The 15,492-nt window shown below is 50.4% G+C and overlaps 1 protein-coding gene across 2 annotated transcripts; it reads left to right on the top strand.

Annotated features, from left to right (window-relative positions):
• Nucleotides 1-5,799: 5,799 nt before the first annotated feature.
• LOC122430779 (L-lactate dehydrogenase A-like 6B) lies at nucleotides 5,800-15,457 on the top strand. Of its 2 annotated transcripts, XM_043451597.1 has the most exons (4): nucleotides 5,800-5,904; nucleotides 7,707-7,780; nucleotides 9,514-9,553; nucleotides 15,120-15,457. In XM_043451597.1, the coding sequence occupies exons 2-4, from the start codon at nucleotides 7,713-7,715 to the stop codon at nucleotides 15,315-15,317; spliced, it is 306 nt and encodes a 101-aa protein (XP_043307532.1). In that variant the 5' UTR covers nucleotides 5,800-5,904; nucleotides 7,707-7,712; the 3' UTR covers nucleotides 15,318-15,457. The 2 variants fall into 2 exon arrangements, with proteins under 2 accessions (XP_043307532.1, XP_043307531.1); XM_043451596.1 differs by lacking the exons at nucleotides 5,800-5,904; nucleotides 7,707-7,780; nucleotides 9,514-9,553 and adding an exon at nucleotides 12,515-12,821 and having other exon boundaries at nucleotides 15,120-15,205.
• The last annotated feature ends 35 nt before the right edge of the window (nucleotides 15,458-15,492 follow it).

The raw sequence follows: 15,492 nt of genomic DNA, 5'->3' as shown, positions 1-15,492 counted from the left end.
TTCTGATTGGATAGTGATATCAATTCAGTCTGGTTCAGTTAGTCATGTCCGACTCTTTGCCACCCCATGAACTGCAGCATGTCAGGCCCCCCTGTCCATCACCAATTCCCAGAGTCCACCCAAACCCATGTCCATTGAGTCAGTGATGCCATCCAACCATCTCATCCTCTGCCGTCCCCTTCTCCTCCTGCCCTCAATCTTACCCATCATCAGCGTTTTTTCAAATGATTCAGCTCTTCACATCAGGTTGCCAAAGTATTGGAGTTTCAGCTTCAACATCAGTCCTTCCAATGAACACCCAGGACTGATCTCCTTTAGGATGGACTGGTTGGATCTCCTTGCAGTCCAGGGGACTCTCAAGAGTCTTCTCCAAAAACACAGTTCAAAAACATCAATTCTTCGGCACTCAACTTTCTTTATAGTCCAACTCTCACATCCATACATGACCACTGGAAAAACCATAGCCTTGACTAGACAGACCTTTGTTGGCAAAATAATGTCTCTGCTTTTTTTTTTTTTTTTCTGCTTTTTAATATACTGTCTAGGTTGGTCATAGCTTTTCTTCCAAGGAGTAAGCGTCTTTTAATTTCATGGCTGCAATCACCATCTACAGTGATTTTGGAACGCAGAAAAATAAAGTCAGCCACTGTTTCCACTGTTTCCCCATCTATTAGGCATGAAGTGATGGGACCAGATGCCATGATCTTAGTTTTCTGAATGTGAGCTTTAAACCAACTTTTTCACTCTCCTCTTTCACTTTCATCAAGAGTCTCTTTAGTTCTTCTTCACTTTCTGCCATAAGGGTGGTGTCATCTGCATATCTGAGGTTATTAATATTTCTCCCAGCAATCTTGATTCCAGCCTGTGCTTCTTCCAGCCCAGTGTTTCTCATGATGTACTCTGCATAGAAGTTAAATAAGCAGAGTGACAATATACAGCCTTGACGTACTCCTTTTCCTATGTGGAACCAGTCTGTTGTTTCATGTCCAGCTCTAATTGTTGCTTCCTGACCTGCATACAGGTTTCTCAAGAGGCAAGTCAGGGGGTCTGGTATTCCCATCTCTTTCAGAGTTTTCCACAGTTTATTGTGATCCCCAGAGTCAAAGGCTTTGGCATAGTCAATAAAGCAGAAATAGATGTTTTTCTGGAACTCTCTTGCTTTTTCGATGATCCAGCAGATGTTGGCAGTTTGATCTCTGGTTCCTCTGCCTTTTCTGAAATCAGTGATATACTCTTTGGTAAAGTAAACGAAACTGGTTTATCAGGCACATATTTGTTAAGGGTGAAACTGTGTAAAATACAGTGAGTTTAGAGAAGTGCATTGAATAGGGTAGTATAAGTGCTATTTGGGAATGGCAAACATCGTGACAATGACTGATATTTGCTGAACACCAGTGCTGCTCAGTTGCAGCTGGTTAGAGCTACATGATTCAGAAAGAAGACTTAAGAAACACATTTCTTTCCCAAAAAAGCCCTAGGGCCTGTGCTCTTCCTTCAGCTGGAGTGGAAACTAAGGATTGTCCAGTGTGGGCATCTCACAGTTTGTTGTCGTGGAATGGGTGCAGAAATCCTTCCAGCCTGACTGGAGTTGGCCAGTTGTGCATTGCACAAGGGTGTCTGCAGAGTGTGGGAACTAGAAGGGCAAAGCAGGCCTGTGGAGACGGCCTTCCTCTTAGAGCTGTGTCTGTCCCCAGAGACCTCCCCTCCTTGGCACCTTGGCTCCTGTAGCTCTGAGATGCAGCCTGAGCGCATGGAGGGGCTGGTTCTTAGCCTCAGGGAGGCTGCTCACTTGGCTCAGAATGGCCCTGGCCCAGCTGCTGCTCAGAGGAGCCAGTGCAGGTGGGGAGGCAGGTGGCATCAATGGTCTCCCCCAGCTCCCGGCCACCTTCCTCTTCTTAGCCCGGGGTTCTCGAGAGCTTCCTGCTGTTAGTCCCTCAGTGGTGCCTGACTCTCTGCCACCCCATGGACTGTAGCCCACCAGGCTCCTCTTGTCCCTGGGATTTCCCAGGCAAGAAACCTGGAGTGAATTGCCTTTTCCTTTCTCTGGGGGATCTTCCAAACCCAGGGATCGAACCTGGGTCTCCTGCAAAGCAGGCACATTCGTTACCATCTGAGCCCCCAGGGAAGCTCCTAAGGAATTGTCTTCAGTTCAACATTCCTGATTGCCCCAGAGGAACTGAAAAGGGAGCTCATATGTATTGCGGACCTACTGGGTGATGGGAGCTTTACATTTAAACCTCACAACCTGTGAAAACAATATTATCCCCATTTTGCAGAGGCTCCATGAGAGGAGGTAATTTGCTCAAGTTCTCACAGTGAGTGGCGGAGCCAGGACTGAAACCCAGGGCGATGAGAGGCCAAAGGAAAGAGCCTCCCTGAGGGAGAGACACCAACAGGACTGTCCCCTGGAGACAAGGGTCTTACCCTGCTGCTCTGTCTGGACATTGCCTGGCTGAGTGCCTTTCCAAACTGAGAAAAACACCAGCGAGGGAGGCCAGGGTCTCATGGGCAGGGGCTGCCTTTCTGGATCCATGCAAAGGGCAGAGACCAGCCGGTGTGTGGCAATGACCAGGCAGCATGGCCAGTGTAGGGTGGCCAGAAACAGTCATGTGTGTTGCATCATAAGCTAAGGATCATGCATAGAAAAATTATGAAAACTGTAGCCCCTCCCTGACCAGCCCAGACTTGTATATACAACCAACTGTAGTACTAGGTAATAAAGTATACAAAAAAAAAAAAAAAAGTTGGATAAGGCAGGCATGCACAGGTTCTGGAAGAGCTTCACCTAAGGAAAGGGTCAGGCTGTGCCTGGGTACAGAGCCAAGAAGAATGCTCAGAACCAATTAGAGTCCAAAATAGATAAAACACACTGTCAGACCAGTGACCACAAACTCAACTCTCTCCTCAGCTCATTTCCTGAGATAGGAATACAGCCTATTGAGCAATTTCCTTGTGCCAAGTCATTTCGTTTGCCTTAAACCTATTTGGTGGGTACTACTGTTTTTCCTATTTCACCAAGGCATGAGGTCTGTAGAGTGACTTGTCCAGATGGAATCATGTTGGGGTGGTTCGAACCCACTGACTCCCAAACCTGAGGTTCCCACAGAGACCCTCTTCCTGAGGGACAGTAAGTCTGGGGCCACAGAGGACAGCGGTACGGATGGAGGCCCCGCCATCTGCCCCTCATTGTCCCGCAGGAGAAGTGACAAGCTTCTCTCCTAGTGCTGGGAGCTTGCAGGGGGACGTCTGCGTTCAGAAAAGCCTGGATAGAAAGGTAGACAGGGCCCCCCTCAGAGGGGGTTAATCTGGGCCGTGCGGTCCCCCACGCGTCAGTCCCAGGACTCACAAGATGGCAGGAGAACAAGCAGGCTGACAGGAGCTGTCCCAGATGATCACATTAGCTCCCAGCACATTCCTGACACTCGGCCGAGGAGGGGTAGCCTCCACGGAGCCATGCCTCATGTCAGCTTGGATTTTCTGCTTTGCTGGGTCAGTGAGAGGCAGCGGCTTCCACAGAGAGCCCTCTTCAGCGTGGCCTAGCAATTTCCTGAGAGGAACTCCCCATCATCCTTGCTGCATCTGGCCTCCCTGCAGAAAACTTGCCTGAACACCACCCAGATTTCATGCCTTTGAGGCCAGGCAACAGCACATCTGGCTATGTGACTTTGGGCAAGTGTCGTTACCGCCTGTGACTCCGTTCTGTTTCTGGAAAATAGGAATAATGATGTTCCCTTTTCCACAGGGCAGTTGGGAAGATTCAATCAAACAATGCCTTCAAAGGTTTTAGTAGGAGTGCTGGGGGGCTTCCCTAAGTAGCTCAGACGGTAAAGAATCCACCTGCCGATGCAGGAGACACATGTTCATTCCATCCCTGGGTCCAGAAGATCCCCTGGAGGAGGGCATGGCAACCCACTCCAGTATTTTTGCCTGGAGAATCCCATGGACAGAAGAGCCTGGAGGGCTACAGCCGATGGGGTCACAGAAGCGTCAGACACGACTGAGCGGCTGACCAACAGCAACAAAAAGAACTGCTGGGTACATACATACTAAAGTGAGTGAATTTGCTCAGTCGTGTCTGACTCTTTGCCAGGGATCGAACCCGGGTCTCCTGCATTGGAAGCAGACGCTTTAACTTCTGAGCCACCAGGAAAGTATTCCATAAACATGAGAGTGATTATTATTACAATCCTCACTAAGTCTGGATCCACGAGGTTTGGTGTCCTAGCACTGACTAGAAAGCACCCTTCAGCAATCGCAAGTAATTTCAAAATAGCTCAAACCTGAGACTTGCCCTTTGGCAAAGTGAGAGGGGAGATGATGGTGATGTCCACGGCAGCACTGACCATGAATTCTCTGTCCTGTCAAATCTCCTCTCATCAGTCAGCAGAAGTTAGGGCAACTCTCTTCCAATCTCCCACCTCCACTGCCTCCAAAATTTCCTTGAGATATTTTCTATTTCTCTTTATTATAGAGACTAATATCCTGTAGACCCAAATCCTTCTTTCCATTGCCAGTCCAACCACAGAATCTTCCCCAACTGGGTATTGATTCTGCATTATAAAAGCCCAGTGAACAAAATGAGCAAAAACCAAACTCCCCTCCCCCAAGACTGGGAAAAGAAGTTGATAAGGAGAAGGAATCCCCCAGGGAGCAGAGAAGGCTGTGAACCATGCCTATACAGTATCCACATAACTGAATTTCAGGTTCCCTCCCGGAGATTCGCAGAGGGCAGAGAGAAGTAGGTCGAACTAGGCGTAGTTCTACTTTGCATTCTGATTTGGTTTTCTCCTGGAGATGGAAATCTCTAGGAAGAGGCCTCCCCAGTTCTTGACATTGTGGCGGTGAGTTTCAGCTCCATCTCTGCTCCCAGGGTGCCCACCCCACCATCCCTTTCACTCTGGAGTCTTTGACTCCACATGGATAAACACCCACCTGGTTAAGATCCTGCCAGGTCCTCAAATGCCTCGGAGGTCATTTATCGGGATAACAAGGATCTGGGATTATTGCCTAATCCATTGCAAACTGTCTCCTGTCCCCCGCCCCCCGCCAGGGAGAGCAAAGTCTTATGCCAACTAGCACACTGTGAAACTGTCAACTTTCACCCATTACCCTAAAGAAGGTTTATCACCAGAAGCCCCACAGTCTGCCCTGAGAAATCAATTCCATGTGGGAGGGAGAGCGTGGACTCCAGTGAAGAGCCTTCCCAGCCTGCCCCATCCCAGGACTTTTCTCAGAGAACTCCCAATGGGTCTGAAGTCTTCCAGGGAAACTCAGCTGGGCTTCCTCCCTAGGCTGTTCCTAAGTTCCAGGAATGACAGCAGGGTGTGATGGGCCCGCAGCAACAGTCAGCCCCACTGGGGTCTGCAAGGGAGCCCTCCAAGGGTGTTGGCTCTGGATTATTGCCCAAGGCAGGAAACAATGGCCCCTGGTTGCCATGGAGATCTTGGCACAGCCTGTGCCCATCTGTGGCTGACAGGCAGCCTCCCTTAGGAAATGAGGAGGAGAAATTTGGTTGCTTGAGAACTAGCTCAGATGAGGGGAAGGGTCTGTGACATCATGAGCCTGCAGCTGAGGGAGCTGCGGAGGAGGCTGAGGCTGGGAGCTCTGCGAGAACCGTTCCCCACTCAGATGGCCTCCTGCCAATCCTCTGACTTTAATGGCTGGGGTGTGGCCTCCTGCAGAGTGAGGTCTCTCTGTCAAGCTGCCAATCCCAAGCCAGGGCTGTTGCAAGAGGCTCTAGTACAGTGGAAAAACCCCAGAAGTCGAGCTGGGAGTGGAGCCACACCCACAGTGCTGGGAAAGAGCCCAGGCTGGTGGAGAAGGCCGTGGTGTCTGGTGCAGAGAAGAGAGCGCTAGACTGGTTGGAAGGTTCCTGTTTCTTAGTCAACACCCTGAAACACGAAGGTAGGATCAAGAGCATGTCACTGCCCTCCCCTTCTCCCAGCCCTACTTCCCCAACACACAATGATGTTGCTTCCCTATAGGCCGATCCTATTGAGAGTGTAAGCAAAGAGTGTGTGGGTGTGAGGGGCTCACCTCCCTCTGATTCAGGGGGTAAAGGAGGACCGAGACTGCGAGGGCTTCTCCTAAGCTTTCATCCCTTCTGTGGCTAAAACTGGTAGATGAGCTCAGTTAACATGTCCTTTAAGATGCCTGACGCTGCAAGTGTGTTTGTGCAAAGGGCACGGCTTAACCCTGCACACACGTGGACTGTGCAAGGCTAATGGAGCCCCAGGAAGAGGGAGACTTTATTAGAAAGGGCCCTGAAGCATCTCTGGGGGCAGGTGAGCCATCTGGACCTTCCGGCAGCCCTGGATGGGGTACCTTGCAGAGGATTTATCAGAGTCACCCTTTGATATTCAGGGAGCAAAGGGTCAACTGCTTTCCAGTCTGTAAGCCACCCCAGGAGAAACTGAGGCACAGAGTAGTGGAGGAGAAGGAAGACTAGGGCAGGAGTTTGAGATCCACCTGCCTGCCTTCCATCTCTGAGGCCTGAAGCGGTTACACTTTTGAGGTCGGGCAGTGCCACCAGTGAAACAGAGGTAAAAATTCTTGTTCTGCTTTCCTCTCTTGGTTGAGGTGAAAACCTTGAGAGAATGGACATGAAAGCCTGCCCCCTTCCCACAAGCTACACATAAAAGAAGGACCCAACAAGTTTATCCAGCTGCAGGGAGGCCTTCTCCACATCTGGACCCACTGTGGCCTCTGGTCCCTCCTGGGTTTCAAAGGAGCTCTCTTCTGTTCTTCTTAACAAAAGTATGTGTGTTAGTCACTCAATTATGTCCGACTCTGCGACCCCATGGACTGTAGCCCCCCAGGCTCCAACGTCCATGGGATTCTCTAGGCAAGAACACTGGGGTGGGTAGCCATTTCCTTCTTCAGGGGAATCTTCCTGACCTAGGGATCAAACCTGGGTCTCCTGCCTTGCAGGTGGATTCTTTACTATCTGAGCCACCAGGGAAGCCTTGAACACAATCCCAGGCTCCCTTCTTGTACCCTTGAAAAATGAGGTGGGTCTACCTTTTCAGCTCAGGGTCCTCTGAGCAGGCTCAAGTGACAGGGCAGAGGGGCTCCTTCTCCAGCAGACCCTGCTTTGTGAGGTGTAGCTAGATGAGCGCCTAAACAAAATCCTAGGACCGAAATTTCAGTGAAGGTGCCCTGCAGTCAGCAGCTGCACAGACAAGAAGACCTCTGTTCATTTCCCACACCCTGCCCCAGGAAATTACCAATAAACTTCCCTGGCTGTATTCCTATTTACAATTGGCTTGATCCTCTTGGAATTTTAGAGGAAATTGTTCTTCTTTGAGGTAGGCTTGGGAATGTAATTCTCCATTTGGTAAGGTTTAAAGATTTGAAACATCTACCCAGGAATCAAAGAGAGATGGGTTCCTGTTATCCGTGATTCACTTTCAAAGCCCCGTGAGACTGTTTTTATTAACAAATCCAGTAGCCACCAGAGCCTTAGGAATGTTGGACCCCATTCTGGAACTATTATGGGGAGGAGAGAGTGCCAGGCAAGGATTTCCTATTGCCCCAAGTGGAGCGAGGAGCCTTGAATATCTGCCTCTAGTCCTACAGCAGCCCCAATCACTTTCCAAAATAGGAGGTGGCCTTGTCACTGAGTCCTAAGCAAAACTAAAAATGAAGGTGCTCTGAGCCTCCCTGGATGTTTGAACCAAAAGAGACAGACCCTCTTCTGTTTACAGTCAGGGATGCTGGGACTACAGAGGGAATCTGATTGCCACGATATCTTCATGAAAAGCTGGAGTGAGAACCCCAGGTCAGTGTCGCCTTTCTATCAGGCCACTCACTCATCTTTGCTAAGCCATGATTGTCACTGTCCTTGCCTCCCAACCTGTCAGAGGGAAAGGCTATCAAAGGTTCGCACAGTTCTCCCCTGCTGTGATTAGATAAGGGGCACGTTCCATCACAATGAGAATTGTTTGGCTTGGAGAGGTCCTGGGACTCCCTCTGCGGCACCGATTACTGAAGGTCTCAGTTTAGAAGCCCCTTACATTCTGGTGACAGTCTTTGCCTTGGAATCCATCAATGGGATGGAAGACTTGAGGCCTAACTCCCTGCCTCTTCCTACTGTCCATGAGATTCACCAGGCAAGAGGGTGCAAAGGTTAAATAGCACCATCAACTCAACTGACATGAATTTGAGCAAACTCTAGGAGATAGTAGAGGACAGAGGAACCTGGTGTGCTACAGCCCGTGGGGTTGAACAACTCCCTGCCAGGGGAGTATGAAGATAAAAGGACACAGGTCTAATCTCTTTCCTGGGGTAGAAAGTGGCTAGAAGGGTAATGCTTTAGTCTGTTCAGGCTGCTATAACAAAAGACCATAGACTGAATGGCTTATAAACAAAAAACATTTCTCACAGTTCTGGAGGCTTGGAAGTTCAAGAGCAAGGTACTGGCAAGTTTCTAGTGAGAGTCTGCTTTCCAGATCATAGATGGCAATCTTTTCACTGTGTCTTCGCATGGCAGAAGGGACAGGGAACCTCTCTAGCGTCTCCTTTATAAGGGCACTAACTCCATTCATGAAGTTTCTACCTTCATAACCTAATCACCTCCTAATAGCCCCACTTCTAAATACTAGTATCTTGGGAATTAGGTTTCAACATATGGCTTTTGGGGAGACACAGGCATTTTGTATACAGCAAAGAGAATCAGGAGTTTCTGAGGGGATTCTGTTAGGGGGTCAAGTAAGGAATGAACTCTGGAGGGAATGACCGTCTAATTCAAAAAGGGAAACAGAGGCAGCATCCAGCACCTGAGGGTGAGCCCAGCTCAAAGGAGGGGAGAAGGAGTTGGGGGTAGGGAGCCATCAGGGTTCCAGAAGAGATGGCACCCAGGAGAACTTGAGGAGTCAGGGCAGAGGCTTCAGCTTCCACTCCCATCATGAGAGAAGTAGATAGGGTTGGGAGGATGACATGAAGTGGTCTCCCACTTCATGAGCAGGGAGGCACCTGCTGTATTCCCAGAGAGAGGAGCTTCCACTTTGGCACATACACAGCAGGCCCTGGCCTGTCAGAGATGGAGACCAATAAAGCCATCTGCATCTCGGACCCCGCCACTCCAGTCATCAGCTTTGTAGCCATGGAAAAGGTGGGGGAAGAAAAGCCAGGCTGTCAGTGAGCCTTCAGAGGGACTGTGGGGGCATGCACAGTGTGTCGGAGAAGTGAATGTTTCATCCAGAATTGGTTGGAGCTGTGTATGTCCTATACTTTCTGTTGTGTATATGCAACAATATCCTTATTCAGGACCCTCAACCATCACCTCTCAACCATCTTGCTTTCACCCCATCTCTCCCATTCCCCCCAAACTTCGGTGACTTCCAGTGACCACCAAAACCCAAAGAAGCAAACTGCCAAATCTCTTAGCCTGACATTTAAAGCTAAAGATTCACCAGATATACCTTGAATTTCCTGACTCCAAGCATTTGTTTTCCGCTTTCTCAACACCTGATCATCGGTTCAAATCTCTCTCTTTCTCTCTCTTTTTTTAAGGCTGAGTTCGGATCCTACCTCTTCCAGGAAGCCCTCACAGGTATCCCTGGCCAAAGGACCTCTCTCTCATCTGAATGCTAGAGCAATACTTTCTACCTCTTTTGTGTCAGTGCTACATTTTACCTTGCACTTTAACTATTGAGGGGGATACTGTTGGTTTTCTCCATTAAATTTGTGGAGAAGCCCTAGAAATTTGTCTTATTCATTTTTGTATCCCCAGCACCTATAATGATACTCTTTACATAGCAGCCATGTAATTTGAAATATATTTATTAAACTAAATGTTGGTGATATGGAGATAGATGAATGAGAAAGTTTCTGCCCATTAGGAGCTTACAATCTAATCAGAGAAAGAGATGCACAGCAATAAGAACTAATTTAATATAAAGCCAAAGGAACAGCACTTGACCTACGGAGGTATGGGGTTTGGGTGGGCAGGGATGGTGGCAAGGGGGATCATGCAGGTTGAAGGAACTGCCTTGGTGGAAGTGAGTGGCATATTTGGGGATTGTGGTAAGTACCCTTGGGAATGGCATGCAGAAAAATAGGAGATAAGGCCAGAGAAGGGATATGGGCTTTGGATCATAAAAAGTCTACTGAGCCTTTTCAAGGAATTTGGATTTTATTTTGGAGGCCATTGACTGAGGGGCCACTGAATGCTCTTGAGGAGGAAGATAATATATACTTACTGGATGAAGGAATGACGTGTGTTTTGGGTAGACACCATTCTCTGGCCAGGGTCACTTTAGGAAAATCTTAGGTTGGATGCGGAACAGCACCCATCCTCTGCTGAACAGCCAGCCTGTCCCCTGATCAAATCACCTCTTTGTGAGATTCTCCCTTTTAAAGAAACTGCCCCCGCCCCCCCAAAAAAAACCACTTCGTCAGGATGAAAAATCTGTTCTGCCTTCTGAAACAGTTTCCTGCCCCACCCTCAGCTTTGACTTTATAGTACAGAAGTTCTTGTGTTTGGATTGCATTAGTCAGGATTCTGTATTAGTCAGGGTTCTCCAGAGAACGAATATTTATATATAAAATGAGATGTATTATAAAGAATTGGCTCATGCGATTATGGAGGCTGAGAAGTTCCACGATCTGCTGTCTGCAAGCTGGAGATCCAGGAAAGCAGGTGGTATGCATTCCAGTCCCAGCCAAAGGCCTGAGAAGCAGCAGTGTCAGCAGTGTAAGTCCCATGAGGATCAGAGACCCATGTCTCGGCTCAAGCAGATGGGCAGAGATACCCACTGACACCCACTGCCTCTCATTTGAAACTGAACTTTCTGAACCTGGGCTTGGGCGCCCTATTTCTTGGCCTTTGTGGAATTGGCGGGGGGTGAGGGGAAGGAGGGGGACAACATCCTATAGAGGAAAAACTCACAGTTTGGAGTCCTCAGCCTGGATTAAAGTACCAGCTGAAATCAATTATTAGCTGTAGAACTTTGGCAAAACCAGTTATCTCTTTGTGCCTCAGTTTTCTCATTTGAAAAATGGGGATAATTATGCCTACTCCAAAGAATTAAAGTCAAGATGAGGATGGGGACTGTCTAGCTTGCTGCCTGACACACAGGAGGTGCTGAGTAAACAGTACTTCTTTCATATTTGTAGAGTTAAATAGAAGCTCCAGTTCTACATAAACAGAGGGAAGCTGTGCCTGGAATGAGCTGTTGTTAGGTGCCTTAATTTAGAGGACTGCAAACTCTCTGCCTAGATTATCTTCAGAGATGGTCACAAAGCCCAGTTGTTGAAGATTCCTACCCGTCTCCCCAGCCTAACCTCTGCTCTCGGGGCTCTGCCCTGCTCTTACTGACGGCTGTGGTTGCGCTGATAGGAAGGCAGGGGCCCAGCCCTGGCTCAATGAGTCCATTGTTGCAAAGTTTGAGGAACCACAGACATTTGCAATTCGCACCCTGCCCTGATGAACCCTGGAGAACCTGTGGCTGGCCCTCAGTCCCTCCAGCTGTGTGTTTGGGGAGACAGCCTAGATTTCTGAGCGTCCTGGAGTGATGGGAAAACTGTTTTTTGTTCTTTAGTTGTTAAGTCACCTCTGATTCTTGCAACCCCATGGATTGTAGCTGGCCAGGCTCCTCTGTCCATGGGATTTCCCAGGCAAGAATACTGGAGTGGGTTGCCATTCCCTTCTCCGGGGAATCTTCCTGACCCAGGAATCAAACTTGGTCTCCTGCACTGGTAGGTGGATTCTTTACCACTAAGCCCCCTAGGAAGCCCGGGAAAACTGTTAGGATGTGCTAGAAAGCTTCCCTGTTTTCTTCTGGAGCTGAGGTTAGAGTTTTCCCTTCAAAACCAAGGAACTCACCAGTAGGGATATTTTTCACAGCTGGTGGCTATTAATCGGTGCCCCAGGTGCATGGAGGAAGTGGATTCACCTATACCCTTAAAACATTCATGGGCAGGTAGGATAGCTGAGTCACACACGCACTTCTACTGCAAGACGGTTGGCAGGATGTACAGACTGGTGAGGTGCAAGCAGACAGGAGGGGGATACCAAATCTGTGGGTGTGTGAGGTTGGAGGGAGGGGAGAGGGGGAGAAGATGGGTACAGTTCAAAGAGACAGCAGAGGAAGCCCGGCCAGGAACCAGCGTGAACCAAGGCCTGGAGGTAAAAATAACATATGTTAAAAACATAAAACCTAGGCTGTTCTGGGGCGTGGCTGGGACACAGGTACTTGACCGGTAGGGCAACAGGGAATGCAATCAAGAGGCTGAAGTTTTACTTTGAGTTGTGAGACCTGCAAGTTTTAGCCGTGGGGGGACGGGCAGGGTCGCGTTTTGGAAATCACTCGACTTGGGTTAAGTAGACTGACACTGTGCTAAGAATTTTCTTTTTTTCAACAAATATTCTGTCGTGTGTCGGTTACGTGCTAGAAATTGGGCAGTGGGCAACAGCGGCAAAAATTCAGTTGAGCCTTCCTTGAAAGTAACTTCCACATTTTATGAAAGAGGAAATGGAGGGTCGGCTTGATCCCAGCTTACGGCTCTGTTTTGTGCCAGAAGTAGCATGCCTCTGCGCAGTCTTTCTGAAGTCTCGGCGCACGTGGGTCGGACCGCCTGCGGGTCCTCCGCTTGCGCGCGCCGCCGGGGCATCTTCACCGCCCCGCCCGGCTGGGAGCCCGCCCCCACCCCAGAGCACACGTGGGTTCTTGCACGTCCGCCCGGCTCCCCCTTGACGTCAGCCTCGCGGTTCCATTTAAGGCCCCTCCCGCGCCCCACTGGGTACCGGAGCCGCTGCCGCCAAGTCCGGATCCCACGCCGCGCGCCTCCGACGCCTGCCCGTTCGACGGTCACTACCGGTACGGTCCGGCCGGGCGCACTCTGCGCCCGAGGACAAGGGCGATCGCTTTAGGCTTCACTGGCCCAGGCGCTGTCCATGGGGGTGGGGGGGTCCCCGCTCTTGGGTGGTGTAGGCGCTGCTTCCAAAGGGCATAGTCCTGAGACCTGGGCGGTGGCCTCACACTACCAAATGGTCTCGGGGGCCGGCCGAACCCTGCTGCTGCTCTAAGTGGGCACAGTGGCCTCTGGCCGGGCCGGGGAACCAAGGAGGTGGTCGCGCACCTAACCTGGGGTCGATGGTCCGGGTAGATGCAGACGGAATGGGAGACGACTGGTTGGGGAGGGGGGTGGAGTACACCTCCGGGCTTGAAATGAGCAAGCAGCACGGAGCTCGAAGTCAGGTTGCCGGAGTCCACGGAACCAAAAAAGCCTCAGCAGTCTGGGGCTGGTTCCCGGAAGCCGGAAAGCCGCTGGGTGCGCTCGGATCGCATTTTAATCCTGGCACTCTCGGGAGGTGGGCTCCTTGGGGCAGCCGCTGCCTGCAGAGGAGAGGGAGCTCTTGGCGCAAGTTACTTTTGTTAAGCAGCTGCCGCCGTATCGGTCGGTGTACTAGACGTGGTGCATGCAAATACGAAGGAGAAAGGGTACCAGCTCTTCCGCCTCTCAGTAGAATCAGAGGAGGGTCATCTGGTACCTTCATCTCCTTTTAACAAACCGGGAACCTAAGGCCGATTAGGGCATCTCTAAGGTCCCAGTAAGTGCCTGGCAGAATTGGGGGAAGGTAGACAGACCCTCTTTCTCCAGGGCTCCACTCCCACCCGTATCCCCACACTGAAGGGAGCGCTGGAGCCCAGAGCTTCGGTTTTGGTGAAACCAGGAGACGTCTGCAGAAAGCACTCCCTTCCCCCTGCCAGGCTGCAGAAACCTTTCAGGGCTGTCTAGAAATAGCAGTGATTTGTCAGGAGAGACTCGATTCCAGCTTGGTGACTCTGGGCTGCCTGCCTGCAAGTCCTCTCAGATATTTTTGCCCTTTGGAGCAGTGTCAAGATTAGACGTAGTGCTTTCGGGATGCAGTCTATGAAAATCTCTCCAGTGAACGCAGAACCACCCCTACCCCACCCTACTCCCCACTCTCCACCGCCCGCCCCCCCCGCCCCCCACCTCCCCGGCTCTGGAAATCGAGGCTTCCACCAAGAGGAACTTTATTGATGAACTTTAGGGGTCCAGGCTTCAGGTCTCTGCAGCTCTCCCTGCAGTAACAAATTTTCCTCATACCAGGCCTCACGCCTTTGCAACAAAGATCACGGCGGAAGCCACGCGAGGTGCCTCCCTGTGAGCTGGCTAACAGTCCCTGGTGCCTGGTATCAAGATTTAAACTCTGGTTCTGGCAGCGCGCCAGGCCGGGGAGGCAGCCAGCCGGGCTTCACGAACAAGTGTGCTTCAGAGCACGAGTTCAGTCTGAAAAAGTCTGGATTCCGAGCTCATTCAGACCCCACAGAGCAGTAGACTTCCTCCTCATCAGGTCCGCTTACGGGCGGGGCTCCGCAAGCCAGCGCTGGGCTGTCGGGGCTAGCGCTCACCTCTCAGTAGCCTGCGGCGCCTAGGCGCACGACTTTTGCCTCCCCCAGCGCTGTGAAGTGCGCTTGCGCACAAGATGAGGCGCGGGGCCTGGGCGAGGGAGGGGCGGCCGCTAATCTTCCGGGTCTGGGCGGGGCGTAAACTCCGCGGGCCCCTGCACACTGGCCACTGGATGGCCACTGCTTCTTCGGGGGCGGGGGTTGGGGACAGGGAGGCGAAAACTAGAGCTGCGCATGAGCAGAGCTCCCACGAGTTCTGGCTAGTGCTGTGAGGACGTTAGAGCCGCTTTACGCACGTACCTGTGGTCCTTGCGGGGCTTGGCAAACGTCCTGAGGATTGGAGTAGAGTACTTGTGGTCTTTAAGGGCTTGGCAGGCGTCCTGGTGCCTGCAGAAGTGTTGGGCCGGCGGCTCATAGTGATCTTGTTTGTAGAAAGGCTAGCTCCGCTTGGAGTTAATAAATCAAGATGAGTGAGCCTTCAGGAGGCTATACTTATACCCAAACTTCAATATTATTTTTCCACGCCAAGGTGAGGAACTTTACACCAAGACCCTAGTCAGACCAGAGCCCGGCATTAGGCCTTTCGTTTCTTTGTCTGTCGGTAGGTTTCTTCCCTTCTCCCCCCTTGTAGTCATTTCTTGTGATTTTTAGGGGCAGGTATCCCAAAAGGAAGCAAAAGAAGCTTTTTCAGAACAGTTTTCGGAAGGATGCCAGTGACAGTGCATGTTTTTTCCCTTATAGATTCCTTTAGGTTCTAAGTCCAAGATGGCAACTCTCAAGGATCAGCTGATTCAGAATCTTCTTAAGGAAGAACATGTCCCCCAGAATAAGATTACAGTTGTTGGGGTTGGTGCTGTTGGCATGGCCTGTGCCATCAGTATCTTAATGAAGGTAAGTGAGAGAGCCTTTCACTTTGCAAGTCCCTTAAGGATACCTTGATTCCATCCAGCTACTGTTGCTCTCCAAGAATTGCATTATCACATCGTATATACAAATATATAAGCTCATGCACTCATTGAAAGAACTTTATGTGAAACAAACTTTTAAAACCTGATGCTATACTAAAAGGGTATCTAAACTACAAAAATTAAAGGTTTCTAGGTTGGAGACCCAG

The sequence above is a fragment of the Cervus canadensis genome, chromosome 29 (genome assembly GCF_019320065.1).
Source record: "Cervus canadensis isolate Bull #8, Minnesota chromosome 29, ASM1932006v1, whole genome shotgun sequence".
NCBI classification, from domain to species: Eukaryota; Metazoa; Chordata; class Mammalia; order Artiodactyla; family Cervidae; genus Cervus; species Cervus canadensis.
This window is presented reverse-complemented; position numbering and strand designations above follow the sequence as displayed.

Excerpts from the sequence above, each read along its gene's own strand:
- LOC122430779 (XM_043451596.1), top strand. The coding sequence starts at position 12,530 with ATGCCTCTGCGCAGTCTTTCTGAAGTCTCGGCGCACGTGGGTCGGACC.